The sequence below is a fragment of the Elaeis guineensis genome, chromosome 14, assembly GCF_000442705.2.
Source record: "Elaeis guineensis isolate ETL-2024a chromosome 14, EG11, whole genome shotgun sequence".
NCBI classification, from domain to species: domain Eukaryota; kingdom Viridiplantae; phylum Streptophyta; class Magnoliopsida; order Arecales; family Arecaceae; genus Elaeis; species Elaeis guineensis.
Window position 1 is genome coordinate 43,042,645 of NC_026006.2, and position 27,856 is coordinate 43,070,500.

General features: G+C 43.8%; 1 protein-coding gene across 1 annotated transcript; it reads right to left on the minus strand.

Annotated features, from left to right (window-relative positions):
• Positions 1 to 957: 957 nt before the first annotated feature.
• Positions 958 to 27,273, minus strand: LOC105057830 (uncharacterized). Its single transcript, XM_010940537.4, has 4 exons — positions 26,749 to 27,273; positions 4,681 to 4,855; positions 1,361 to 1,638; positions 958 to 1,266 (listed from the first exon to the last, which is right to left on the minus strand). The coding sequence occupies exons 1-4, from the start codon at positions 27,196 to 27,198 to the stop codon at positions 1,162 to 1,164; spliced, it is 1,008 nt and encodes a 335-aa protein (XP_010938839.1). The 5' UTR covers positions 27,199 to 27,273; the 3' UTR covers positions 958 to 1,161.
• Positions 27,274 to 27,856: the final 583 nt, after the last annotated feature.

Below are 27,856 nucleotides of genomic sequence, written 5' to 3' on the forward strand. Positions count from 1 at the left end.
CTCTTTAAGCATTTACCAATTTTTTCATTTGATATGCACAAACTTTGGTTCAATAAAGTTTTATATAAAATGCAGGAAAAATCAACATGCTTGGAATGTGTTTTGACATTCTGCTGTCGATGAAAATGCAAGTATCTGTTGCTATATATTCACATGATATAAAAGAAGAGGACATCTTACACCTTGAAAACAGAATTAACCACCATAGGAAAAGAACCAGCAACAGCTGAAAACCAGAAAATTTTGTGGCTTGTCCCCCTTGTGGCCAATATCACTATCTGAACGACAGCTACAAAAGTTGCCAAAGTGTAGCCTTCTAAATTTCAATTTTCATGCACATTAAGGGCTGTTTGGATGACTGCATGCACTGCTATAAGATAAAGAATAGGGGGCGGGTTTAGGATGGGAAGATAGCAGCAACGTGAAGTGTAAATTGTGGAGACCAAGGAATATAGGAGAACAGAAGTCCGGAAAAAACTGGGATTATGAAAATAACTTACTTGGGAGAAATGCTGAATCCCCATTTTCCCGAGAAGTTTCTGGTCACAATACACCTTCTTCCAGCACCTTTACCTTCACAACTTAAAACCCTTTGTGAACCTTATCCTGCGTACATGGGCATACGGCCACCCAAAGCCAGTTTAAATGGCTACAAGTTGTAGGTCAAGCATTTTGGAGCGTTAAGAGCTAAAAGATGGAGCATACGTTGATATGCAATCCTTGAAACAATCATCAGATGATAAGTTTACAATATCTTAACCAGTGAAGCCCTAGGAGGGACATAATCATAACCATCAAGCTTTATCCCCCCTATTTGGTGTTGACTTCATGGATCCTCATTTTTATATTTGCATCAAAATCACTGAAGTTACAAAATTTTCCATAAGTTTGAGCCATCAAGGACCATTGTCAGATATTTTCTCACATTTATAACCACAACAGATCTAGTCCTGTAGATGCAGCTCAAACATACCTTACATTTTTATATCAATCACAAAAATTACAAAGTTCAAAATTTCACAGGGAATCTCACCGCATTTAAATTTTGTTTTTATTGACTTATCTCAGATATCAGGACATGTAGCAGGGATTACATTTTCTGTCACATGATAAGCAGCTACCAACATCATAAGAAGCTTGAAACAAAACGAAGAATCAGCACTACAACTGTGAAAGTCCCAGAAACACAGCAGCAGACGAGATTTGCATCTGCAGATCAGCAATATCAACATCATGACCTCCTTCAACCAGGCCCCATCTGTCCACCTAAACAGACAAACATGGCAAAGTTGAAAACTGACATGTGACAAGGAACACAAATGGATCACACACTCATGAGAAATCAATATCCAATGCAAACCTGCAAGTCTTCTTCAAGCCTGATCAATTCAATGGCCTCCTCAATCCCCAGCCTCCGGTGAAAAATTCCCAGAGGAATGATCAGAGAATGTGCAGCAGCAGCCATTGCATCAATTGCTGCTAATTCGCAGTCCCTTGCTTTCTTCAGAACATTTTCAATAGCCTTAGCTAGACCATCATCCTGCTTGCCCCCAAAAAAGCTGGAGTACACTACCGGCTTAAACCCAAATTCAGATTGTACCCAATCAAGTATAGGATCAACTTTCTCTTCTTGTCTTTCTGCGATTTATTTGGCAATAATAGAAGTCAGAAGGTCAGAAGTATCATTAAATCTTCACTAATTTTTGGTACAAAACAAATCTATTTTGTGCTGAGATGACTGGTTGTTGTCTGAAGCACTGATAAAACAATTACTCAGAACTTTGCATGATTCATTTTTAGTAAATCAAAACATCATAAACAAAAACTCATCTGCATGGTATAATTTTTCAAAGAGAAACAGCTGATACAGGTGCAATGCATGTTTAAACAATTAAAGATGCATCTATTCTCAAGTTATATAAACTAGAAATAAGAAAAGTAGTTGTATAACACAGAAATGCCCAGTTGGATGCAGGTTGCTTATGGTGACTGGTCTGTGAATTTAGTGGACTGGATGAGGTCGTGTGTGAACTGAGCACAGGGTGCATGGCAGCTGGTATATGTATTTAGCAGACTGGCCTAGGTCATGTGTGAACTGAGCATGGGGTACAAAAACCTTACACAGCTATGAAGATAACTGGCAAATGGAAGCTAAACACTTCGGTGCAGCAGAGGCAGATGGTGATGGGTCATCTTTGGGTGGCAAAGAATAGATAGAAAGAGGTAGCACACATCAATTTTGGCAAGACATGGCAGCAAGATAGGTGGCAGCCGACACCACTCTCAATAATCTTCTTCCACATCTCTCCTCCTTTGCCTCCTCTTGTTGTGGTAATCGGTGATCTTCAAAGGCAGAAAATAGATGGAAAGTGGTAACAGACATCCAAGTGGCAAGAGTTGGCAACAAGATAGATGGCAGCAGACACCATTCAAGATAATTTTTTTCCACCTCTCTTCTCCTCCTTCCCCTCCTCTTGTTGTTCTCCACCTCCCCTCCCCCAACTCCACTCTCTATAATAATTCTTCATTTTTCTAAACATTATTGTTTTCTTTCTGATTTTCTACTTCATCTTCCTATGAATTTTATTTAGTTTTAAATATTATCAAAGACAAGCTACCTACTCATTGGCCTACATATGAAGTTGCATACTGCCTAGGGCCTGTTCGATAACCAAACTGCTTGTAGATTGCAGCAGCCTATTAAAACTTTGAAACTTCGTTAAGGAAACTTGTACTTAGGGTTTACACTCATGTAAATGTCCTTGAAGAGTTGCTCCAGACCTGCTTACTAAGGTCCTTTCTCTTTTCTCAGACTCACTTCCAACACCAACTCTTGATATAAGTACCCAAGCCTTAGAGATAATAAATATTAACAACTTGGCTTCATTATGTTGACATGTTTTTATAGATCATGCACAATTTTCTCTGCAACTAATTTTCTTTGTTTTCATCTACTAGCTTCTTATTTGGTGTATATAAAAAGTACATGCCCAAGATATTTTCAGAGGTTAAACAACTTAATAAATGCTTCAAATTTCGTACTACATTCTCGTATAGAATTATATCTTCTACATATGTTACTTTTCTTAGTGGCTTGAAAGTTTGACATTAACTAAAACAACTTAAATTAAATTAGCACTTTACCGAGATAAATTGATAAAGACCAAATAGACTTGGGTTCCCATTAAATGACAGTTCAATCCCCTACATCATTCCCTGCTACTTTGATTATCATTTTCCTAGGCGCATTGCATTGCATTCAATTTTCCTTTTGATCAGTTAAATTATGAATAGGTATAATTCAATCAGATTTCTTCGTGACTTTTGGTCATTACCAACCATAATACCCATTCTTTTTGAATTTTTATGTTTTATATTTTAAGTATTAGTTTGATAACTTAATAGAAAAATGAATTGATGGGATTCACTTAGAACATATCTACAACAACACGTGTATATCATAAGGAGCCAAGCTGATTTACAAATTTGTACCATCAACAAGAATACATTATTGTATATTAAATAAGAAGTTAAACTAAATAAAGATGTGTTTGTGCCCTATTTGTACTTTAATGTAGTATTATACAGTAACTTAAATGTTGGTCATGGCACATGAAAGCTAAAAACAAGTTTCACAAAATCAGTACCATGACTCATATCGGTCAAGTACCGAGTCTGCATCATACCATCTCATACTTTACATGGTGTGCATGCCAGTGCCAATCAACTGTTGAGGAGAGCAAATCAGGAAGAAAGAGAGAAGGCGGAGATAGAGAGAAGGGGATGAATATGCTACAAAAGAAGGGGAGGTAGATTTAGGACTAGAGATCATTGATCGAAGGTTGGAGACCTTCAATCAAAGTTGGATCTCATTAATTGGGGTTGGAGGTCATTGATCGGGGGTTGAGGTCGTGGATTGAGGCTAGAAATCATCGATCAGGGCCAGACATTATCGATCCGAACCAGATTTCATCGATCATGGCAGAGCCATATACCAGGTCCCCATAAGTCTATAGAAGAGAGAAGATTAGATGGATGGTGAGGCGGAGGGATCGGGAAAAGAGAGCGAGAGATCTTAGGGACAGCTAGGGTTTCAAGAGGAGATGAGAGAGAGAGAGATTGAAGTATCAAATGCAAGGGAGGGGTTCAAGGTTTTATTTATAAAGAGCTGGTTCACTGTCAAGATTTTATTTATAAAAGAGCTGGTTCACAAGATTTTATTTATAAAAGTGCCGATTCAGCCTAGGCAAACCAGCTCAAAACCATCCAAAACTGAATGAAATCAGTCAACTCAGCTTGATTTGGTCTAGTTTTGTCCAATTCCATTGTATTCCATTTCCGGTGGCCGAACCATCTCGGGTCTCAGCTGGTTTGGTTTGGTATGCCCAGAACTGTCTAGTTCAAGATGGTTTGATAGTCCTTGCATAAAAATCTCACCATCAATTATTATTTAGAACATATTTGCTATCTCACATGGAAGGATTTTCAGCTATTTTATGCCTTATCTTTTATATGTTGCCAATAGCCAATATCTCAGCTGGTTGGCACCCATCTAAGAGGTCAGTTCAAGCCTGAGCGATGGTGAAATTCTTCCAAAAAAGAAAAAAAGGACAAGAAAAAGATACAGTTGCCTCAACGTAGATAAAACAATCATGGTAGACAAAAGAGAAACATACTTACTGAGAACTCCTCTTGTCAAATCACTATCACCCGGGAAACGGCAAAATACTAAATCTTGATGAAACTTCATCATTAAATTTTCAATAATCTTTGCACGTGTTAATGGAACTCTTTCCAATGCAGTGCAGGCAAGCTTCATGAGAGGCATCGTGAAAGGCCGGATTCCATCTGCTTGCTATAAAAATAAATAGCTTACTAAAACTGAATCTATGAATAATAAGGAAGACTAAGAACAGAAAAAAAAAAGAAAACAACATGAAAAATATTTGCAGCTGGTATCAGGAAAACTTAAGGTTACAGCAAGTTCAAGAGAGAATATTAGAAACAGGTACAATTTTACAGGATCGGCACATGAAATACTATTTATAATGTTTCCAAAGTTCTAAACCCTCCAACTAAATAATAAATTTTTACTCATCAAACACTTGTTAAGGTAACGATCGTTTCAATGGAAATGGCTTCTATTTTGACAACATCAATCGAAGCTTCTAACGGAAAGTGATATAGATATTCGAAAAATGCTCCAAGGATCATAAAACTAAAGCTAGCATAGATAAGACCTACAACTATTTAAGTGAACAATAGCATAGCCTTTCATTCCATCCCTGATACTGTAATAGTGGACATACTATTAACAGAACCCTGCACTCTGCATATAGGATAATGGTGTATCTAGCGCTAGACCAAAGATCTGAAGTGTTTCTTTCTTTCTTTTTCTCTTTTACTTTACAAGCTGAGAATGACATGCATATTCAATGTATGTTTTGCTTAAATAACCCAAAGATTTCTAACCTATTACTTCAGAAATTTGCAAAGCATGTTCATATAAATCTTTATAAATCAAAAAATAAATCTTTATTAAAAAGATTATAAGATCAACTCCCATCTCACCAAAACATGCTTCATTTTTATGGATGAGTGAACTACATCATCGATCGTAGAAGTGTTATGTAGTAAAGCTAGGGCACAAATTGTTAAGCCTTAAAGTCCAGAAAGAACAATAGGCCTGAACAATCATGTTCAGACCCAACAAATGCAAACACTGAACATGTATTAGACCATTCAGCCCTTCACAGACGAAGATATCTATGGTTTTAATTTTCATCAAAACCAAAACATAAGCCAAAATTAATTGATTCTGGGTAAACCCCATCAAAAATCTACTCCAATGCCAAGATTTGGTTTTAGATGATTGGGAAGGTGCATCAATTTAGCTGCAACAGAATTTGGGAAAACCTCCTTGAGGATCAGCTAAAAGTTTATTCAAATGGTTACAAATCTGCAAATTACCTTGGATATTGGGGGTGGGACGGAAGTGTTCTTTTAGACAAGCTTTATAAACCCCTTTTGACTTCCTCTGAACCTATTCATGGAATAATCAAATTAGTCAGTGAATTGAAAGCTGTTATAGTGGATATCAGGCCTACCTCCCAACTCGGGCATAATCTTAGCCTTTGGTTCAAGATTAGGTCAACAATTTTCATTGGATGGATAGTAAACAAGTTTAAGCCTTCTTGGAACATTGAAGCAATTGTTCTCGAATTTGGAATGCCTGTGCTCTCTTAGATGACTGCGGAGTCTCCCACATTTGGCATGAAGAAAACAAAGCATCTGAATTACTTGCAAAGCGATCCCTCATGGTTGGCCAAAAGACGGATTATTAAAATTATCTTCTGATAGTGCTATTCCCCCTGAGCTTAGCAAAATCATTGAAGAGGATAAGCAGGGGTAAACTGTATTTTAGATGTTAGCTTGTATTGCTTTTCCCTAATGCAATATAATTTAGCTATTTAGGTCTCAGTGGAAATGAAAATTTAGTTTTGGATTAACTTTGCAGTTAGCAAAAATCAGCCTGAAACTCAGTTAACTTGGTTTAACAGGTTTTTGAGTCAACTTGAGACATGGCTTAGGTTATATTAGACTCACCCTGGGGTTCCAGATTGACTGACCCATCAAATAACTCAAAACTCAAATCAAAATAGGAAAATAAAAGTATCCACCAATTTTTAAGTTCTGCCAACTCGATAAGTATCTCACTTTGTGAACCTCAAATAAATAAGTGGATCTCATATTTAAAGTTAGGGGTGGCTTGGTGCAGCACAGTATGCAGCCACTAGGTAATGTGATCAGCTGGATCATGCTAAGCTTCGCAAGAGACAGAGGATTCTAAATTCATAGTAGAAAAACTCCAACATGTTTCCTTATTATTGAGTCTTATTTAAGGTATAATTCTATATCGGGTTTCATACCCAAATTAAGATTAGGGATCATGTCTTATGTATGTGCATCTAATACATTGTATAGGGCAGCCTTTTGAGATATTAATAAAATCTCTTAGAGAGAATTTCCTTCAGCAAACAAAGGGTTCTTCAATCCAATTTGCTTATATTTGTGTGTTAATCTTCGAAGTGAAATCCCAACAATCAAATTGCCCTTCATCCTTTCTCCCTGTGTCATGGATTTACTGCACCATAAAAGTCCAGTGGAGGTTAGCCCCATCCAACCATGCAGCCAACCTGTCTCACCACTGACAATCAACCTACCCAATAACTAAATACTCAAGCCAAATGGTCATAGAATACCCCTCTCTTTTCTTTCTTCACCACAGAATAATACCCCTCTCTTTTCTTTCTCCCCTTGCTTAATTTTTACAAAGCATAGCCATGCTACAGGTAGCCAACCTCGGCAGCTAACCCCTCCTTTGCCCTTGTTTTTGTTCTCCACCTCACTCCTTTCTGTTACAGCCACAGCCACAGCCACAGCCACAGCCATCCTTCATTTTCCCCAATCCTCCCCTCATTCCATTCTGCCCCACAGACACACACACAGGTAGACAGAAAACAAACCCCACTACAAATACACCACAACCAACGGCACCACTCCCACAACCCAAAGAGCTTTAAAAAGTTTCGATTGTGAACTAATGCTATTTCAAATATTTTTTTAATTGTAATTAATATACAAATATTAGTTGATATCAAGGTAAGAAGTTAAACTGGAACTTTTTGTTTTGATTATAAAAATCAAGTATTATTATAATTATTTTAATTATTAACTAATTATCAATTTTTGAAATTGAACATTGGCTAGGAATTCCCCGAAGTCATCAATTTAACTAAAACAGCTGGATTATCAAGTACTTAACTGACTCAGCTGGAACTTTATTCAAATTCTAGGTCTTCGAAATACGGTTTTGGCAATTTCTATCGAGTTTTACCAAAACCAATCAGATGGCCAAAACTTATGTGCTATTAGTCACTGTCCCATGTCAGCCTCATTTTCTATTCTCTTCAAGTTGTGAGAAAGGAACTTGCTCATGGATGATAAACCTCGGACTTGAGAAGCACTCTTACAAGAAACACAATTGTATTTTGCAATTCTTGAGAGGATTTGGAAGCATTTGGGGCTTAAGTTGTAATTCTCACATTTTTAATTTCATATTGGTGCTTACTTTTACAAATGAGACACTTTGAGTTATGTAATGAAGCATTTATTTTCTACAACACTTTTAAGATACAGTTCAGGGCAAGGTTTGCCGCACCACCCCATACCATGCGGTACAGCATACTATACCGTACCGATATTATCATACCATACTGAACCACATACCAATTTTATAATAGAATGGTACCAGGGGTCCAGTATCAAGATGGCAAACCTTGGCTCAGGATTTTAATTTTCTACCATAATTTGAAAAATTTCTTAATGAGAAAACCTAGTTGTGTTTACTTTTATAATAAAGCAATGGAATTAGAGATATACTCGACATAATAAATTTTCTTTAATCTGTCAAAATTAATAGTTGCATTTCTGGGCTCATAATACAATAATATTTAACAATGCCTTACCACAATCAATGAAAACCATAAATGACACATGTACAGATGGTCTTGACATATCCCAATATACGTATGACTATCAGCTTGCATTTATGACATTTGACATCAATTTAATGGCTTTTGCAGCCATTGCCAAGCATGTGCTCCCAAAGCCATCTAAGGGCTTGGCTAGGGAGCTAGAATTTAGATTTCGCAATGATACAAGCACCATGATCTATTCTCAGCATAGCAATCTTATGTTGCATGGAAGTGGCTACACCTGCATCCCTGTTTATTGCTTACATTAGACTAAAATAGGCCTGCTAATCACTTTTCTAATATGATGCCTACAACCTTTCTCTCCTTACCGTGGTCAACATCTTAAGCTGTCACCTTCTTGTTTGTTGTTAAGATCTTATTCTCTAAACGAAATATTTTATGCTGTTGCCTTTTATTATTTTCCTTTTGATTATTTTGAATAGAATAATTATGGTTTAGACGTATAGTTCCAGCGTGCTACAATCACATGTTTAAAAGAGTGAAGTAAATATTTCCAAAAGTCCATGTCCTTGATAGATGCCACATGAACAGAATAGATTATATGAAATCCATGGTCACCAATATGAGCCTGGTTAATCCCAAATCCAGCCCATTGATTGGGCAACTAATATATCATCAAGGTTTGTCGTACCATACCAAACCGAGAAATACAGGATGTATAGTACCGTACCATACCAGTTTGGTACCAATATGCAGTATGAAGGTGTACCAACACTCACTATGCCAAGCCGACCCTGTACTGACACAGAAATAGATTGGCACTGGTATGGTGACGACACAGCAAACCTTGACTTGGATCATTATGGGATAAAAATGTCAAACCATTTTTAATTAAAGCTGGAAATGAACTAAGCAGCTCATGAATAAGTTGGGCTCTAAGAACAAAAGCTTGTTGAAGCTCATTCAACTAGGAAATAAGCCAAGCTCAAGCACCATTAAAAGCTTGTCTCACACACAGACCGAGACTAGATGCACTGGTCTTGCAAAAATAAATAGAGCCTCAGCTTGGCTCAATAACAAGGTCATTCAAAAGCTCGGCCGAGCCAAGTTTGAACACACATTATGAAGCTCAACTCAAGCTAGACTCAAAGTTTTAATATTGCTTTCATATATGAGGACCCGAACCTTAGTAGCTCAGTGTTCAGATTTTGATCAGCTAGATTGGTTTGCACACCTATTTGTAGTCATTTAGACACAGCCGTAATTTCTACAATAGGGCTCCCAAGCATACCCAAAACCAAAACCTAGACCATTGTAAGAGCTCCCTTTGCAAGACACACGAATACCAAACCTGTCATAGTAATGATGGACTGCTTAATTGAACCAAATTTAACCTTCCTCCAATTAAAACCTGACTTTGACCTCATCTATCCTGAACCAACCAAAATCCTGTTTTGTTGAGAATTTCATTAGTCTAGATTGGATGATCGCATCCATTGTCAAATTTGAGTTGGAATTGAGTGGGATAAATCTCTAAAACACCCCTAATTCCCTCCAACATTCCATTTCCCTCCATCTCTCCATCTTAGCGGATCTTCCAAGCCTCTAAACTCCCATCCCACATTGTCCTTTCTAATTGCCCCTCAACCTAGATGTTGAGATAGGCCAAGAGAGGGGAGTAGTCGTATATGGCAAGTGGGTCAAGCATGGGGTATGGGTGAGGAGAAATTACAGAAAGGAGGAGGATCAAAATGAGAGAAAATGGAAGCTGGAGCAGAACATGGAGGAAAGTGTATTTTTGTAGACATTAAGATCCAATAATCATTTGATACTCTCCTTTTTCATCCGATAACACAACTACATGTACAAATGCATACACATAAATAAATGCATGTTTGTACACATAGCATACTAGAGTTTAAAACTAAGTTTGATTCCACAAGCTGGAAAAAACTATTCTTTGACCCGGACCTAGAAAAATTTTACCAAGAACTTAAAATAAACTAGAAAAAGGAAATTATGTTTCTACAAATATTCCATAGGAACCCCTCAACCCCTATAGCCAACTGGTGCAATCAAATGAACTAGCTATAACAGCTCAACTTCGCATCAGAATTCAGCTCAATATGGGCTTCCTCTAGTAGTAAACATAGCCAAGCCTGAGCCATGACTCTTATCTTGAAATACAAACAACTGGATAATGAGTTGCACTTTGCTTGATCGTATTCAACTCAATTAAATTTGACATAAATATAAGTAAATATGTCGGTATTATATTTATTTATAAAACATTTTTTTCTCCTTCCATCACAATCCATCCTAGACCTCTAGACCAGACTATTAGAAACTAGGGGTTGATTGATATGCGCAGCGAAAGGATAAAATAAAATTTCAGATTAATATGCAGCAAATAAAAATTAATTTCAGATTAATTATTGTTGGGTATAAAATACCCGCAGCCGAATTCAACAGCAGAACGGCTCCGCCCGGACTCCTACGGGAGCCGGGCTCCTCCATCAACAGCGGAACGGCTCCGCCCGGACTCCTACGGGAGCCGGGCTCCTCCATCAACAGCGGAACGGCTCCGACCCGGACTCCTACGGGAGCCGGGCTCCTCCATCAACAGCGGAACGGCTCCGACCCGGACTCCTACGGAAGCCGGGCTCCTCCATCAACAGCGGAACGGCTCCGCCCGGACTCCTACGGGAGCCGGGCTCCTCCATCAACAGCGGAACGGCTCCGCCCGGACTCCTACGGGAGCCGGGCTCCTCCATCAACAGCGGAACGGCTCCGACCCGGACTCCTACGGGAGCCGGGCTTCTCCATCAACAGCGGAACGGCTCCGCCCGGACTCCTACGGGAGCCGGGCTCCTCCATCAACAGCGGAACGGCTCCGCCCGGACTCCTACGGGAGCCGGGCTCCTTCACCATCGACAGCAGTTGCAGCTCCGCCCGGGCTCCGCTCTCGATACCAATTGCTGGAGGAGCCGAGCCTTAAGGGAGCCGAGCCTCATCCCTGACGCCAACGACTACAGCCGCAGGCAGACTCCTCCCGGACTCCTACAAAGGCCGAACTCTGACCACTGCCGAGCCTTGATCAACAGATCTATGTCCCTTGGTAGATAACAATAACTGCCATGATCCTGTTCCACTTCCTGTAGCGGATTCCACACGGCTCCACCTCCCCCTGCGACAGGTGCTGCACGATCCCACTACTCTCTGACAGGCTGTGTCAACAGCTATGATGCTGCTCCGCTCCCTGCGGCAAGTGCTGCACGATCCCACTACTCGCTGACAACTAGCAGTAACGGACGCCGCCCCACTACCTGCAACAGGCCCTATGTGGCGGGATACGACGATGGCCACGTGTCTGCTCCATTATCTTTCGCAATCAATTCCCCTGACCATGGGCGGCCCACTACCAGGCGGTTACACACGTCGCCATCAGTCCGTTGCCTCCCCCGCCTATAAAAGGGGGGACTCAGATACGTTATTTTTTAAGCTCTTTTGCCTTATCTCAAAACTCTGCTAAATTCTCCGTTCGAGCACTCCATTCTTGTTGAGGCAGAGAACTGACTTGAGCGTCGGAGGGTCTTGCCGGAGCAACCCCACCTCCGGTTTAGACTTCCCTTGCAGGTCCCGGCGGCGACCGCGGCTTCCTCAACTCCAGCTTCTCCGGCGCAGGCGGATTTTTGCACCAACAGGATTGGCGCTAGAAGAAGGGCGTGTGTCTTCGCAGCACCCTTGTTCTTGAAGGAGCGCTCAACGGACCCGCTTCCGGCCATCTTTTCCGACACCCAATTCTCTTTTTCTCATCCGATGCCCTCCCGTGAGGTTTCCGCACAACTACCTCCGGCTATGGTTGATGATAAAGGGTGGCCGGATGACCAGCCTTCGCCGGATTCCGTCAACGTCATCTCGGGAGAATCCCGGTCGGAGGCAACCAGCACATCAGCTGCACCCCTCAAGCGGCAAAAAGTTGAAGAGCCCATAGCCTTCACTGAAGAAGACGCCCAGGGAGTCCAATTCCCTCATAACGATGCGGTCGTAGTTTCCTTAAACATAGCAAATTATGATGTCCGTCGCATTCTCGTCGACAACGGAAGTTCGGCCGACATCTTATTCTACAGTGCCTATTCGAGAATGGCCGCTCTTGGCGGTCATCTAAGGCCGATGTGCTCTCCCCTGATAGGGTTTACTGGTGACGCCGTTCCGACGGAAGGAATGATAGCTCTAACTGTGACCGCTGGTCAGCATCCAAAGCAGTCCAGAGCCCTGGTGAATTTCCTGGTGGTAAAGGCGCCGTCTGCCTACAATGCAATTCTCGGCCGACCCGGCCTCAATGCCCTTAAGACCGTTGTTTCAACCTACCATTTGAAGTTGAAGTTCCCCACTGACAAGGGGATTGGAGAAGTTCGGGGAGACCAAGCGCTGGCCAGGCACTGCTACAATATTGCCCTGCAAAGAAGCGATCAAGCGGACCTCTGTCCAGTCGACGGGTTGGATGCGCGCGACGACCTCACTGAAGAGAGGGGCGGCCCGATCGAGGATCTAATACCAATTCCTTTGAATGATGGGAATGCGGAGCATGTGGTGTTAATTGGCTCCAACCTGGAGGAGGAGGTGCGGACGCATCTCGTGGATTTCCTCCGAAGGAATGCGGACGTTTTCGCATGGGTCCCGGCGGATATGCCGGGGATTGAGACAGAAGTCGTGGAACATCATCTGGCGGTCGACCCTAAACATCGGCCAACAAAAGAAAAAATCCGGAGTTATGCCCCGGAGAGGCAGAAGGCGATAGCCGAAGAAGTGGATAAACTTCTCAAGGCCGGATTCATCAAAGAGGTCAATTATCCAGAGTGGATCTCCAATGTTGTCTTGGTCAAGAAAGCAAACGGCAAGTGGAGGATGTGTATCGACTTCAAAAAGCTGAATAAAGCTTGCCCAAAGGACAGCTACCCCCTTCCCAGGATCGACCAACTGGTGGACGCTACCTCGGGCCACGAGCTTCTCACTTTCATGGACGCATTCTCCGGCTATAACCAGATTAGAATGGCATCGAAAGATGAAGAACAGACTGCTTTTATCACTAATCGCGGCCTTTACTGTTACAGGGTTATGCCGTTCGGCCTCAAGAACGCGGGTGCAACCTATCAACGACTGGTGAACAAAATCTTCAAGGAGCAGATCGGCCGAAATATGGAAGTTTATGTGGACGATATGCTCGTGAAAAGCAGGTCTTCCGGGAATCATGTCGCCGACCTCGAAGAAACCTTTGGCGCTCTTCGAAAGTATAGAATGAAGCTGAACCCGACCAAATGCGCCTTTAGGGTAACCTCGGGAAAGTTCCTGGGCTTCATGGTATCGGGGCGCGGGATCGAGGCCAATCCGGAGAAAATCCGCGCCATCCAAAATATGATTGCCCCAAGATCGATCAAAGAGGTTCAGTGCCTCACAGGAAGAATTGCGGCTCTCAATCGCTTTGTCGCAAGGTCGGCCGAGCGATGTCTGCCCTTCTTTCAAACTCTCAAGCAGCCGAAAAACTTCTGTTGGACCCCTGAATGCCAACAGGCATTCGAAGAATTGAAAAGCTATCTTGGCTCACCCCCACTGCTGGCAAAGCCCGAGCCCAAAGAGGAATTATTTTTGTACCTGGCAGTCTCTCCCACAGCCCTTGCAGCCGTCCTTGTTAAGGAGGAAATGAAAGTCCAGCGACCGGTCTACTACATTAGTCGCGTGTTGAGGGACGCCGAGACCAGGTATACTAAATTAGAAAAACTGACCTACGCCTTGTTGATTGCAGCTCGGAGACTCCGACCTTATTTTCAAGGGCACACGGTGACGTTACTTACCGACCAACCGATCAAGGCGGTTTTACACCGAGCTGATATCTCCGGAAGAATGGCGAAATGGGCCATCGAGCTCACAGAATTCGACATCAACTACAAGCCTAGACCGGCGATAAAAGCCCAAGTGTTGGCGGATTTCATAGTAAAATGCACCATCCCCGAGGAGGCTGAACCTGAGCAAAACAAAATTGACGACCTGAGGACTCAACCGAACTCCCCCGACGAAGAAGCCAGTTCGTCCGATAACTGTTGGACCCTCCATGTGGACGGATCGTCCAACATGGCAGGCGCGGGTGCAGGCCTGATCTTGACCAGCCCGGAGGGAGTCGTTGCGGAGTACGCTCTGCGCTTCGAATTCCCCGCAACGAACAATGGAGCGGAGTATGAAGCTCTGATCGCAGGATTGAGGATCGCTAAGGAGCTTGGAATAGGCCAACTCCGGGTGCACAGCGACTCCCAACTTGTGGTGGGGCAGGTCAGCGGGAGCTTTGAAGCACGGGAGGACAGTATGGCCAAATATCTCGAAAAGGTGAAGGAGTTCATCCCTGCCTTTGACAATTTCGACATCAGGCAAATTCCGAGGTCGGAGAACATTAGAGCCGATCTTCTCTCCAAACTGGCGACATCGGTTCCGGCCGAATTGCCAAAGGGCATCCTCTTTGAAGTTTTAAAACAACCAAGTACGGAAGAACCGCGACTCGTAATGGAGATCGACCATGAGCCCAGCTGGGTCGACCCACTAATAACTTATCTTAGAGATGGGATTCTCCCCCAGGATGCGAAAGAAGCCCGGAAACTCCGAAATCAAGCCTCCCGGTACATCCTTTATGAGGGCAAATTATACAAAAGATCGTACTCCTTGCCTCTCTTGAGATACCTCCGATCCTCAGAAGCTGACTACGCTCTATGGGAAGTGCACGAGGGAGCTTGCGGAAGCCATTTAGGTGCCAGGTCTCTATCCCACAAGCTACTCCGCCAAGGGTATTACTGGCCAACAATGCACCAAGATTCAATTGAATATGTCAAAAAGTGTGATCGATGCCAGAGGTACGCCAACGTCCAGAGACAACCTGCTACCGAGCTTACACCCTTGAGCGCCCTATGGCCTTTTGCGCAATGGGGAATGGATATTCTTGGCCCCTTTCCCATGGCGTCTGGTCAAAGGAAATTCCTCCTTGTAGCGATCGACTACTTCACCAAATGGGTCGAGGCCGAGCCACTAGCCAAAATCACAGAAGCGAAGGTGCAGGATTTCGTCTGGAAATCGATCGTGTGCAGGTTCGGTTTGCCTAGAACCCTCATCACTGATAATGGACGGCAATTCGCGGGAGCCAGGTTTGCTGAATTCTGTGAAGATCTAAACATCTCCCACAAATTCACATCAGTAGCCCATCCCCAGGCGAACGGCGAAGCCGAGGTAACAAACAGAACCCTTTTGCAGGGGATTAAGACCAGGCTCGAAAGAGCAAAAGGGACTTGGGCGGACGAACTTTATCATGTACTATGGGCTTATCGGACCACCCAGAGGTTGCCTACAGGAGAGACTCCCTTTGCTCTAGCCTTTGGTACGGAAGCCGTCATCCCGATCGAGCTTAAACTCCCGTCGGCACGAGTCGTGGCATTCGACGAACCCCAAAACGCGCAAAGTCTCAGAGCCAACCTCGACCTACTGGAAGAAAGGCGGGAGATTGCTCAGGTTCGAATGGCAGCCTACAGACAGAAAGTTGCCCGATATTACAACGCCCGAGTGAAGAACAAGGCATTCAAAGCAGGGGATCTAGTGCTCCGACGAGCTGCTGTCTCACAACCTCAGGGCCAGGGGAAGCTCGCCCCAAACTGGGAGGGACCTTATGAGGTCAAGGAAGTAGTCCGACCTGGAACTTATTATCTCAGGAAACTCGGGGGAGCTGACCTCCCGCGACCGTGGAGCTCAGAAAACTTACGGATATACTACCAGTGATTTCGTCCTGATCAAAAAAATGCGTGCCCATTTGTCTTAGGACAATTCAAGCAGACGGTATCAAAAACGAGAGGGCAACCTTATAAAAGTTGAAGGCCCGGTTCTTTTAGACCGGATGGGGGAAGAGGCCTTGCAACGCCCATATGTGCCCCCACAGCCCTGTTAGGGACAGGAGGAGAACCTCGCCCTAACTTGAGCAAAGTCGAAGGCCCGGTTCTTTTAGACCGGATGGGGGGAGAGGCCTTGCAACGCCCATATGTGCCCCCACAGCCCTGTTAGGGACAGGAGGAGAACCTCGCCCTAACTTGAGCAAAGTCGAAGGCCCGGTTCTTTTAGACCGGATGGGGGGAGAGGCCTTGCAACGCCCATATGTGCCCCCACAGCCCTGTTAGGGACAGGAGGAGAACCTCGCCCTAACTTGAGCAAAGTCGAAGACCCGGTTCTTTTAGACCGGATGGGGGGAGAGGCCTTGCAACGCCCATATGTGCCCCCACGGCCCTGTTAGGGATAGGAGGAGAACCTCGCCCTAACTTGAGCAAAGTCGAAGGCCCGGTTCTTTTAGATCGGATGGGGGGAGAGGCCTCGCAACGCCCATATGTGCCCCCGCAGCCCTGTCAGGAACAGGAGGAGAACCTCGTCCTGACATGAGCAAAGTGGAAGACCCGGACTCCTACGGGAGCCGGGTCCCTACGCCAAGAAGACTTCACCCGGGCTCCTACGGGAGCCGGGTTCCGCCGCAAAAAAGGCCTCGCCCGGACTCCTACGGGAGCCGGGTCCCTACGCCAAGAAGACTTCACCCGGGCTCCTACGAGAGCCGGGTTCCGCCGCAAAAAAGGCTTCGCCCGGACTCCTACGGGAGCCGGGTCCCTACGCCAAGAAGACTTCACCCGGGCTCCTACGGGGGCCGGGTTCCGCCGCAAAAAAGGCCTCGCCCGGACTCCTACGGGAGCCGGGTCCCTACGCCAAGAAGACTTCACCCAGGCTCCTACGGGAGCCGGGTTCCGCCGCAAAAAAGACTTCGCCCGGACTCCTACGGGAGCCGGGTCCCTATGCAAAGAAGACTTCACCCGGACTCCTACGGGAGCCGGGTTCCGCCGCCAAGAAACCTTCGCCCGAACTCCTACGGGAGCCGGGTTCCGCCGCTAAGAAGGCTTCGCCCAGACTCCAACGGGAGCCGGGCCCCGCCATCGGCAGCAACAAAGGCTTCGCCCGGACTCCTACGGGAGCCGGGCTCCACCGACAACGACAGCTACAGGACAACTCCACCCGGACTTCTACGGAAGCCGGGCTTTATTTCGGTCTTATTTGTGACTTTGATTACAGAAAAACTTTGCCCCGACTTTTACAAGAACCGAGCTACTCCAACCTCCGGAGAGCTTCTCCGTTCGGACTATCAAGGGAGCCGAACTTAGCTTCGACTTCAGCGGAGAAAAATCCAAGCAAACCTGACAAGCGGATATCTCCGAACGACATAAAAGCTGAAAAGAAGCTCGGCGAATGACGACCCCGCATGAGCTGAAAGGGTCGCCGACGATTCTGGAACGACGTAACACAGACAAAGAGAAGGAAAGGAAAATGAAGGAGTTCGGCGGACAACTATTCAACATAAGATGCAAACAAGGTACTGAAATCACTTTTTTATTTAACAGAAGTACACATTACAGGACCCGGTGGGTCAGGAAAAAAGAAGATACACGTCATCGCAAGTGTCACGGGCACGGTTCGGGCAGGACGAACCGGAGACCGCTCCGAGCTACGAACTCCGTCTCTATCCTTCTCAGTCGCATTCTCCAGCGCGTGTAACAGCTCTCGCCCATCTCGCCTCATTCTGTTCCCGAGGTCCCAACTTTAGCGGGAAAGGGGTGGAGTTGATCCCCGGAGGCGGAGGAGGCAACGACGACCGCCGCCCGAGACGCTCCGGCAAGGTCGGCATGCGTTACTTCCACCGTCCCCGCAACAAGTTCTACTGCCCCACCGTCAACGCCGACCGCCTCTGGTCTCTCGGCCCCGACGGCGTCAAGGATCCCGTCATGGCTTGTGACGTCTATTCTGCCCTCTTGACCGGTATCACCCCGCCTTGCTGCCCCGAGATTCGCGGGCAGAATAGCTTCCCCGACAGCCCCCGTTATTAAACCCCTGTTGTTGAAGGAATTCTTCCTTGGACTCCCTCTAGAGCGACGGAGATTCTCACCGGCCGCCATTCTCCTTCTCTCCTTCCTCCAAACCCTAAGAATTCCCTCGAGGACAGCATCCCGAGTGGATAACATGGTATAAGGGAAGGAAACAGGGACTGGGGCGAGAGGAGCAGGACTCTCAGATGAAAGAACAACGCCAGAATGAAGCTACGAAGGGGCCGAGGGGTTTAAATAGCCGATGGATCCTGGCGCAGTTATGGCGGCGGGTATTCTTGGGCCAACTGATGTGTGCCGCGTGGCGCGCTTATCCCCTTCACCGTCATCGAGGGTTGACCGCTCGCGAATTCCCGCAGAGCGACGCTTAGGATTGCGTTTCGACGGGAGCTCCGAAAAAACTTTCCAAGTCACCTTCACCGAAAAACGGATTCTGACGTGCGCGCATTAAATGGGGGCGGCGGTGCGCAAAGTTCGAAGGGGCGATTCCGGCTGCGCGCATCTCTCTCTGTGTACTTCCTTCGCTTGAAATTCAAACTCGAAAGTAGGGGGACTGGTGTTGGGTATAAAATACCCGCAGCCGAATTCAACAGCAGAACGGCTCCGCCCGGACTCCTACGGGAGCCGGGCTCCTCCATCAACAGCAGAACGGCTCCGCCCGGACTTCTACAGCGGAACGGCTCCGCCCGGACTCCTACGGGAGCCGGGCTCCTCCATCAACAGCGGAACGGCTCCGCCCGGACTCCTACGGGAGCCGGGCTCCTCCATCAACAGCAGAACGGCTCCGCCCGGACTCCTACGGGAGCCGGGCTTCACCATCGACAGCAGTTGCAGCTCCACCCGGGCTCCGCTCTCGATACCAATTGCTGGAGGAGCCGAGCCTTAAGGGAGCCGAGCCTCATCCCTGACGCCAACGACTACAGCCGCAGGCAGACTCCTCCCGGACTCCTACAAAGGCTGAACTCTGACCACTGCCGAGCCTTGATCAACAGATCTATGTCCCTTGGTAGATAACAATAACTGCCATGATCCTGTTCCACTTCCTGTAGCGGATTCCACACGGCTCCACCTCCCCCTGCGACAGGTGCTGCACGATCCCACTACTCTCTGACAGGCTGTGTCAACAGCTATGATGCTGCTCCGCTCCCTGCGGCAAGTGCTGCACGATCCCACTACTCGCTGACAACTAGCAGTAACGGACGCCGCCCCACTACCTGCAACAGGCCCTATGTGGCGGGATACGACGATGGCCACGTGTCTGCTCCATTATCTTTCGCAATCAATTCCCCTGACCATGGGCGGCCCACTACCAGGCGGTTACACACGTCGCCATCAGTCCGTTGCCTCCCCCGCCTATAAAAGGGGGGACTCAGATACGTTATTTTTTAAGCTCTTTTGCCTTATCTCAAAACTCTGCTAAATTCTCCGTTCGAGCACTCCATTCTTGTTGAGGCAGAGAACTGACTTGAGCGTCGGAGGGTCTTGCCGGAGCAACCCCACCTCCGGTTTAGACTTCCCTTGCAGGTCCCGGCGGCGACCGCGGCTTCCTCAACTCCAGCTTCTCCGGCGCAGGCGGATTTTTGCACCAACAATTATGATGGGAGATCTCATCTCGAATCAACCCCAGATCCCTCATAATTATTAAGATTAAGATTAAAAGAAGAAAGAAAGATCGGATCTTCACCTTTGCACAGGTAGTTCTTCACCGCAATCTGATGATCGTGGATGTTTTTCCGATTCTTTTGAAGTCGCACAAGCGTCCGACCTCTACGGGTATCCATACAACGTCATCATCTGATCAAGAAATTGATCTCACCAGGATGCTAGCTCCCTTACAGAGATCTTCTTTGATGATGGATTTCTTTTTCCTCAATTGCTGAAAATCCTGATCAAAGAATTCAACTTTTCCTCTTCAAGGATCATGCATCGCATGCAAATAGATCAAGAACCCTTCTTGATCTTTTCTTGATTTCCTTCTCAAGGAGATCCATCCTAAGCCTATCTTGATTTTCTTCTCAAGAAAATCCAGTCCTTTCTTGATTTCTTTCTCAAAGAAATCATCATGAAATCCAGCACCTAGCCTTTCTTTATTTTCTTCTCAAAAAAATCAGCATGTTCTCCTTTCTTTCCCTTCCCTTGGCGTGTGCCCAACTCTTGGGCCTGCAAAATTCTGATGTCCAACTCTTGGACGTGTAAGGGAGGGAGAGAGAGAGGGGCGTGTAAGAAAGAAGAGGTATATGGTGTAAGAAAGGAGGTGCACAAAAGATTAGTGTGGGCTTTTTCTTAGCATGAGAAAGAGAGGGGCACTTGAGATGGATTCACCTCTTCATCACGTGAAGACCCCTCTTAATAGGCGCCTAAAACTCTTGGGCATCCAAGAGTTTTTCCCATACTCAAACTCCTCATCGCATAAGGAAAGAGGGGGCCATTGAATACTTGGGGCGTCCCTCCTTGGCGTCCAACTTCCCTTTTTAACATGAAATCCTATTTCACATGAGAGTAGGGCATGAGAGAGTTCCTTGAGAGAGAAGGACTCTCTCTTGTTGGCACCTCCTTTTTTTTTTTGGCATGAAGAAAATTGTGGTGCACAATCTAGGGGGTGTGAGGAAGAGTCAAGAAAGAAAGGGACTCTCTCTTTTTGGCATGAAACAATTTCACGTGAGAATAAGTGGGGCGCCACTTCATAGGGAGAGAGTCCTTCTGCTCCTTAATCACCTTTTGTGGATGGAGTCCCAAGAGAAAGACTTTGACCAAATCAAAAATCTTATCTCATAAGGTATAAAGTTTGATCAAATCAGAATCCTTATCTGAGTCTAATTGTATTTGGATTTGATTATGTCAACTCTTTAACATATCAAATTAAATCCAACCATCTGATCAGACACAATCTCTTTGTATATGATCTCATGGTTCTATTCTGTCTGGTAGTGAGATATGTTGTGATCTCCATCAACAATATCATTGAAACTCCTTTCAATGGATTGGAACAACTCCAACTCACTCAATGAAAATTATTGACCATCAAAATAATTCTCATGAGTCTCACAATCCACTAGTGATGCCTAGCAGCATGTAGTAGCATTCCAACAGAATGGAATAGATAAATCTCTAGGTGCAGTTACCGTGTGATACAGTTCTTCTATCGTGAATCTTGACAAAATGGAAGTTATGAAATTTTTCATCAAACTTCATCGTCTGTCATATATCTAATTTATTCGAATCGAATTTCTGATATAAAAACTATAAAAAAAAATTTCACTATTCACACTGTCTTGGTCAAGATCTTCTGAATTCGATCTCATAAATCACATAGAACTAACTCCCTTATCTACCAAAAATGATAGATTCTATCTAGTTGCCCATCCTACTCCTATCATGAACCTACTGCAGCCAACATACATCGCAAGGATCCATATGGCTAAGAGACCAAGTAGATGTGCAGTCAAACTATAACAACCCCATTATGAATAGTCGAGACACCACAGGTCAAAGGACTAATCATACTACTGCAATATCGAGCAAATCACTGACGAGTAAACATCCAAGTGACTTCTCGTATTGGTCACGCTAAGTATCCTGATTCTCTAACAGCCACCTGCATTCTCGTCCCAGTATCTCCACACTATAGACTCGAGACTCATCTATCCTAAAAAAAAAGTGATCTATGCACTAATCCATCCGGATCAATCACCGTCACCGTAATAATCCATCGATCGAAAGCAATTTAGGAATTAATCACCCATCACACATGCTTCAAATTCTCAACTCTGGAGAATATGTGTCATCATCTTATTAATTCTTTAGACAATTCATAGACACATGCACAACATAAATAAAATAAATAATCCAATTTTATTAATAATAATAAATGTCAAATACAAAATTATGTCCTAGAGCAAAAATATGTGTCAGCCTGATTGGCTTCTAGAACATACATCTAACATGGACTCCTCTAAGTCCTCCATTATTGGATCCATGTTCACCTTCTCCCTCCCTTGCACCACATAGTGCTCCCTAATTCCATCTCTAGTTGTTGATCTTAACAACCTCCACCATTACAAACTCCGTAGTTCACCCTCATTCACCATTTCTGTTTGATGTTGTTGAATCTTCCAAGCCAGCCCCTCCATATACTTCTTTGTTTATTGCTCCAACTCAACAAACTCTCAGTCATCACCTCCTGCATGGTCACCACTCAGCACAATCAAACCATGGTTCTCTATCTCCTATCGCCATCTGATCCAAGCTTAATGAGCCAAGCTTGAGCCGGCTCAAGTGTTAATGAACAAGCTTGTGCCTGACATAGTCAGCTTGTGCCAAGCTCAGGCTAGCCTTTTCAATTATCAAACCAAGTTTAAGCTGGCCTATGCATGCTTGAGCCTGGCTTACACTCTTACATCTTACTAAACTACTTCACCGCCTTTAGTAGTAGAAATTATCTCCTTGTACATTTTTCTTATTAAAGAAAACAAAAGTTAATTTTATATGTTTTGTGGTTGGAATTTATAAATATATATATATATATATATATATATATATATAGAGAGAGAGAGAGAGAGAGAGAGAGAGAGAGGCTTTTGCACTTGAGATGGCCCCTGCATATATTATTTGCTTCCTTTCTTTTCCCCTAAAGTATCCATGCAACCTCTATTTTGTCCTAAAAGGTTGTAGTAAATTTCACTTTGTTTAAGAGCCTAATAAGCTGTCAACCATCATAGGTCTTTTTATGTGGTTGATTTTCATGACTTAGTTGGGAAACACTACTAAATTAGAGGTCATTACAAGAGTTTTGTGCTTATAATTTAAATAAAAAAAATAATTTTCCATGATCCATCACATTCTGGATTCTAATCCTAATCCCAAAATCCAAACATGATTACTTAGAGGCATCAATGGGCTCAGCCATGAGCCTATTCAAAATTTTAAATATGTTTTGCCCAGACTCAGCCCATCAAGATGCCTCCTCATGTTCATCAAATTCATGTAGATTGGCTAGAATAGGTCTAGCCAACCTCAAAATAGCCATAATGGTGGGGATGCCACCAAATTGAAAGGGGAAGAGAAGTGAAGGGGAAAAAATGAATATTCAAAAAACCATTGACTTTTTATGAAGGCAGGATTCTCTTGATCCAAAATCCATACTGTCACCAAGATAGACCCACGCATATCTATACTCTAAAGCCAAAAGTCAGATATACTAGAAACTACAAATCCACAATAAAACCAAAGATCTAGTTGGAAAAATATGTCTTATTTCCAAACCTAAAGTATTCTCACAGCATTCTCGGTTGAAGTCAAACCAAATGCCTATATAAATTCTGAAGCACAACCAGATCTACTAGAAACTATAAACATATAACAAAACCAAAAGATCTATTGGAAAAGTATGTCTTATTTCCAAATCTGAATTATTAATATATCACTACGGGTTGAAGTCAAACCAAATGCCCATACTGTAACAAGGATAGATCCATGCATATCTATCAATGCTTTGAAAAATGATGTGCATATGGCTGCACAGGTGCCCACATATACAGATATGGTCCATTGACTAAACCGAATGCTTATATGCAGTTATGCTATGCAATCATACCACACATGAATTAAAAAGGCAGTCCACTTAACATTGTACAGTCGCATATGTAGCCTGCTTAGCCTTGCACCACAACATATATGAGCCTTCTTTGCAATTTCGAGCCCCATATATATCCATCTCTTATGTGAGCTCATACAGATGAAGCATATTTCATACAGATGAAGCATATTCAAGCTGAAGAAGGTTTGCTGTGAGTTTTAGATGGGATCGATAATGTTAAATATTGATTATGTTATAGCTAGTGCTATTAGGTACAATAATACTATCATCGTTGTTCTTATTATTGTATTTAATGTATTATATTTACTTTTAAATAGGTAAAAAATAGTAATCGCATATGCACCAACATCAACATATGCAGCCTGCATACCTTATATGCACTATGCAGTCTCTTGACTGCCTACATACTGCAACCATCTTTTAAAACATTGAAATCTATTCTCCAAAGCCAAAAATCAGACCTACCAAAAACTATAAATATATAAAGGTCTATTGGAAAATGTAACCTATTGTCAAATTTAAATTATTCTTATACCATTGTTGGTTGAAGTCAAACCAAATGAAGTAGGATAGAAACTTCATATTTTTGTTGCCAACAATAAAGCATCGATGCATGATAAACAACATAAACAGCAAGATCATATTATGGAAATTCAAGGATTATACCACCCAAGAAAACTCACAAGAAGCCCAAATAAATATCAGATATGTCTAACAACCAAGATTTTAAAGCTTCTTGGTGCATTGCATAGCAAAGTCTTCTTCCTATGTGTTTGTCACTCTCTCTTCCTCTTTCTTTTCAAGAAGGGGGCAACCTACAAGGCTATCCAAATCTCAGGCTTCATCATGATAGACTGAGACAATCCCTCCAAAATTAGGCTTAGCATAAATGTATATAGACACCCCAATTTGATACACTTAACCAAAGTCATAATTTAATAAACCAATGCTATTCATCAGGTAATAAGTATCCTCACAGGTGTATTTAATCCTACATTTGATATGTTGGGGAAATCTTGGGTACTTACATAGAGCCAAATATTCCAGCTAATAATTTTCTTAATAGTGCTTTTTTGGATTAGGTTCTAGCTTATTACAAATGGTATTGGAGGCAACCCATCCAAGGCATATGTGGCTAGAGGCACTACAACAAAGCCCTTTTGGGATGACCGTAAGCCAGTCATAGTGATTTGTGATTGGACTCTTCCTCTGAAAATGTCAAGGCTTAAGTGAGTAGAGTATATAAAAACTCACATAGGCATGTATTTAGTCCCATATTAGGTGTGCATTGGGAGGTCTTGGATACTTAAGCAAGTCCAGGAACCTCAATTAATAACCTTCTATCGAGTCTTTTTTGGGATACATCCTCGGTCATTATAAATGGTATCAGATCTGACTCAGCCCATAGCTTATGTGAGGAGGGGGTACCACAACATAGGCCCTTTTGAGGCTGATCATAAGCCAATAATGGCATTTGAGATTAGACACTTCCCCTAGCATCAAAGCTAAAATAAGGAGAGTATGTAAGGACCAACATGGGCATGTGTTTGGAATCCCCCAATAAGTGTGTGTTGAGAAGGTCTTGGGTACTTAAGCAGGGGGACCCCCCATTATAAGCTTTTGATTAGCCCTTTTTGGGTGAGATATTGGATCATTATATTATAGGAACATGATGTACTCAGGTATCTTTGTGCACAATGATCTCATATCATCTACTCCCACCACCTATCAATACCCAATGGTAGTCATCAGAAAAAAGTTAAACACACTGTTGAACTAATTCAACCATGATGTTATTACAGTACAAGGATCTCTCAAGATGGTTTCTCTGCCATTTAGGGTGGCTCTTCATGCAATCAAACTTCAAAAACTGTTGTTTGCTTTGTCTTTCTTTCGAAGTGCAATAAGCATCTTTTATTTCTAAAAGAATGATGTCAGAAACTTCTAACTTGTTGCAGTGTGCTACTACTAATAATTAGCCACCCTAGCCCCTTCATTTAAAACTACCGATTCTCATAAATGCATGAGGTTTTTGCTCCAAAAATCATCGAACATTAAAAGATTTTGATGCATGGTTACTTGTTCAAAATATTAATTCATTATTGTTGACTGCATGATATAATGGTCACACCCTCTGTCAAATGACCACATGCAAATAACTTCTATAATGATCAAACGTTACTAACAACTTGTCCCATCTGGGCATCTTTAGGTTAAGGATCAGGATATAACCAAACAGAGTTTAAGCATTATCAGGAAGCCCAACCTGCTAATGATCCTAACAATGCATTTGCCCACTTACCTAAGCTATCCTAAAAGCCCATTTACCATCCAATTCATGTACATGACTATATTTTGGCTGAGCAAGAGGGAAGCAAAAGCATATTTTGATTAACGGAAGATGCATCATAAAACTATCTCTGATTACCATTCCAATTAGGATTCCTCTAAAACAATCTGCAAGGATAATGAGCTAATGGAATGGTTTAAATGTCGATCAAAATATAATACCGGCACTGATCCACAAACATCAGACCTCAAAATTAGAGCCACCTCCCACACATTTAATACAAATATCTAAGTACCAATAAACCTAGTCATCATTCTTCTCTTGAGTATAAATAAATAAACTTATAACCAAAATTGATCAAAAATACGGAAACGTAGAATTCAGAAAAGCAAGGCAGAAGAACAAAGGAGCAGAGAAGACGCGAACCTGGTACTCCCACTCGGCGGCAATGGCCTTGGCAAGGGCGGGGTTCGGGAGCTTGAGGAGCCTCTTGGAAGGGGTCTTGAGGGTCCTGTAGTCGAGCATCACCGTCCATCCATTGCCGTCATCGGCCAGCCGGGTGGTCACCTCCTTGTAGAAGCGTTTCCCTACGATGGATCCCGTCATGGACGACATAGGCATCGTCACCGAGGCCGCGTCCCGGGTGGCTGCCGCCGAGCTCGGCTTCTTCAAGTATATGGTGTCGTCCTTCTTCTTCTTCTCTTCCTCCGCCGGCGAGGCGAAGGAGGAGGGGGGTTCCGCGTCAGGATTCGAGGCGGCGACGGTGGAGAGGCGGCGGCGGCGGGCGGCGGAGGGAAGACGGGAGGAGGGGAAAGACGGTCGGACGGAGAGGAGAGAGTTGAGGGATGTGCGGATTCGATTCGCGGAAGAAGCCATTTTGATCGGTCTCTCCCGGGATTGGGGCAGCTGCTCTCCTCCGAGACGTTCGAGAAAGCTGGGTTGTATATAAAAACTTATTGAGGTTTAGTTCGCAAAAATGGGAGCACGGGAAGGAAAGAGAGCAGTTGTGAGGAACGACGCCGATTTCGTCCGGGATGTGGGCTAGATCCCGGATTCGATCTGGCAACTAGATCAAAGTTTCTGAAAATTAAAGCCTGAATTGACCCAATCCCATTTTGAATATGGATCAAACCAAGCTAATGAGACTTGTTTGGTTAGGCTATTGAGTTGACTCAAACTCATGTGCATTTCTGTTTGTAGTCCCCCAACCAAACATACTGGCACTTTGAGATTCTCTATAGGAATGCTTCATCTTTGCATGCTTTGAGATTCATGAAGAGGACAAGATGGTAATTTTGAACATTTGATGTCCTGTGTGAATTTCAGTTTTCAGTCAGCCCTGGTAGAAAGTCTACTTTCTGCTTTGAGTGGACTTAAATCAAAATTTAGCTAGGGGTGTGATTTCAACAAGGTTTGATTAGGCTTGTTTTGAAATTAATTTGGAGCTTGAACTTTATAAAATTAATTTCAAGCTTACTTGTTGCTTAATTTTGATCCAAACTAAACGTGAGCCTTTGTCGCTCGAAAATCCTAA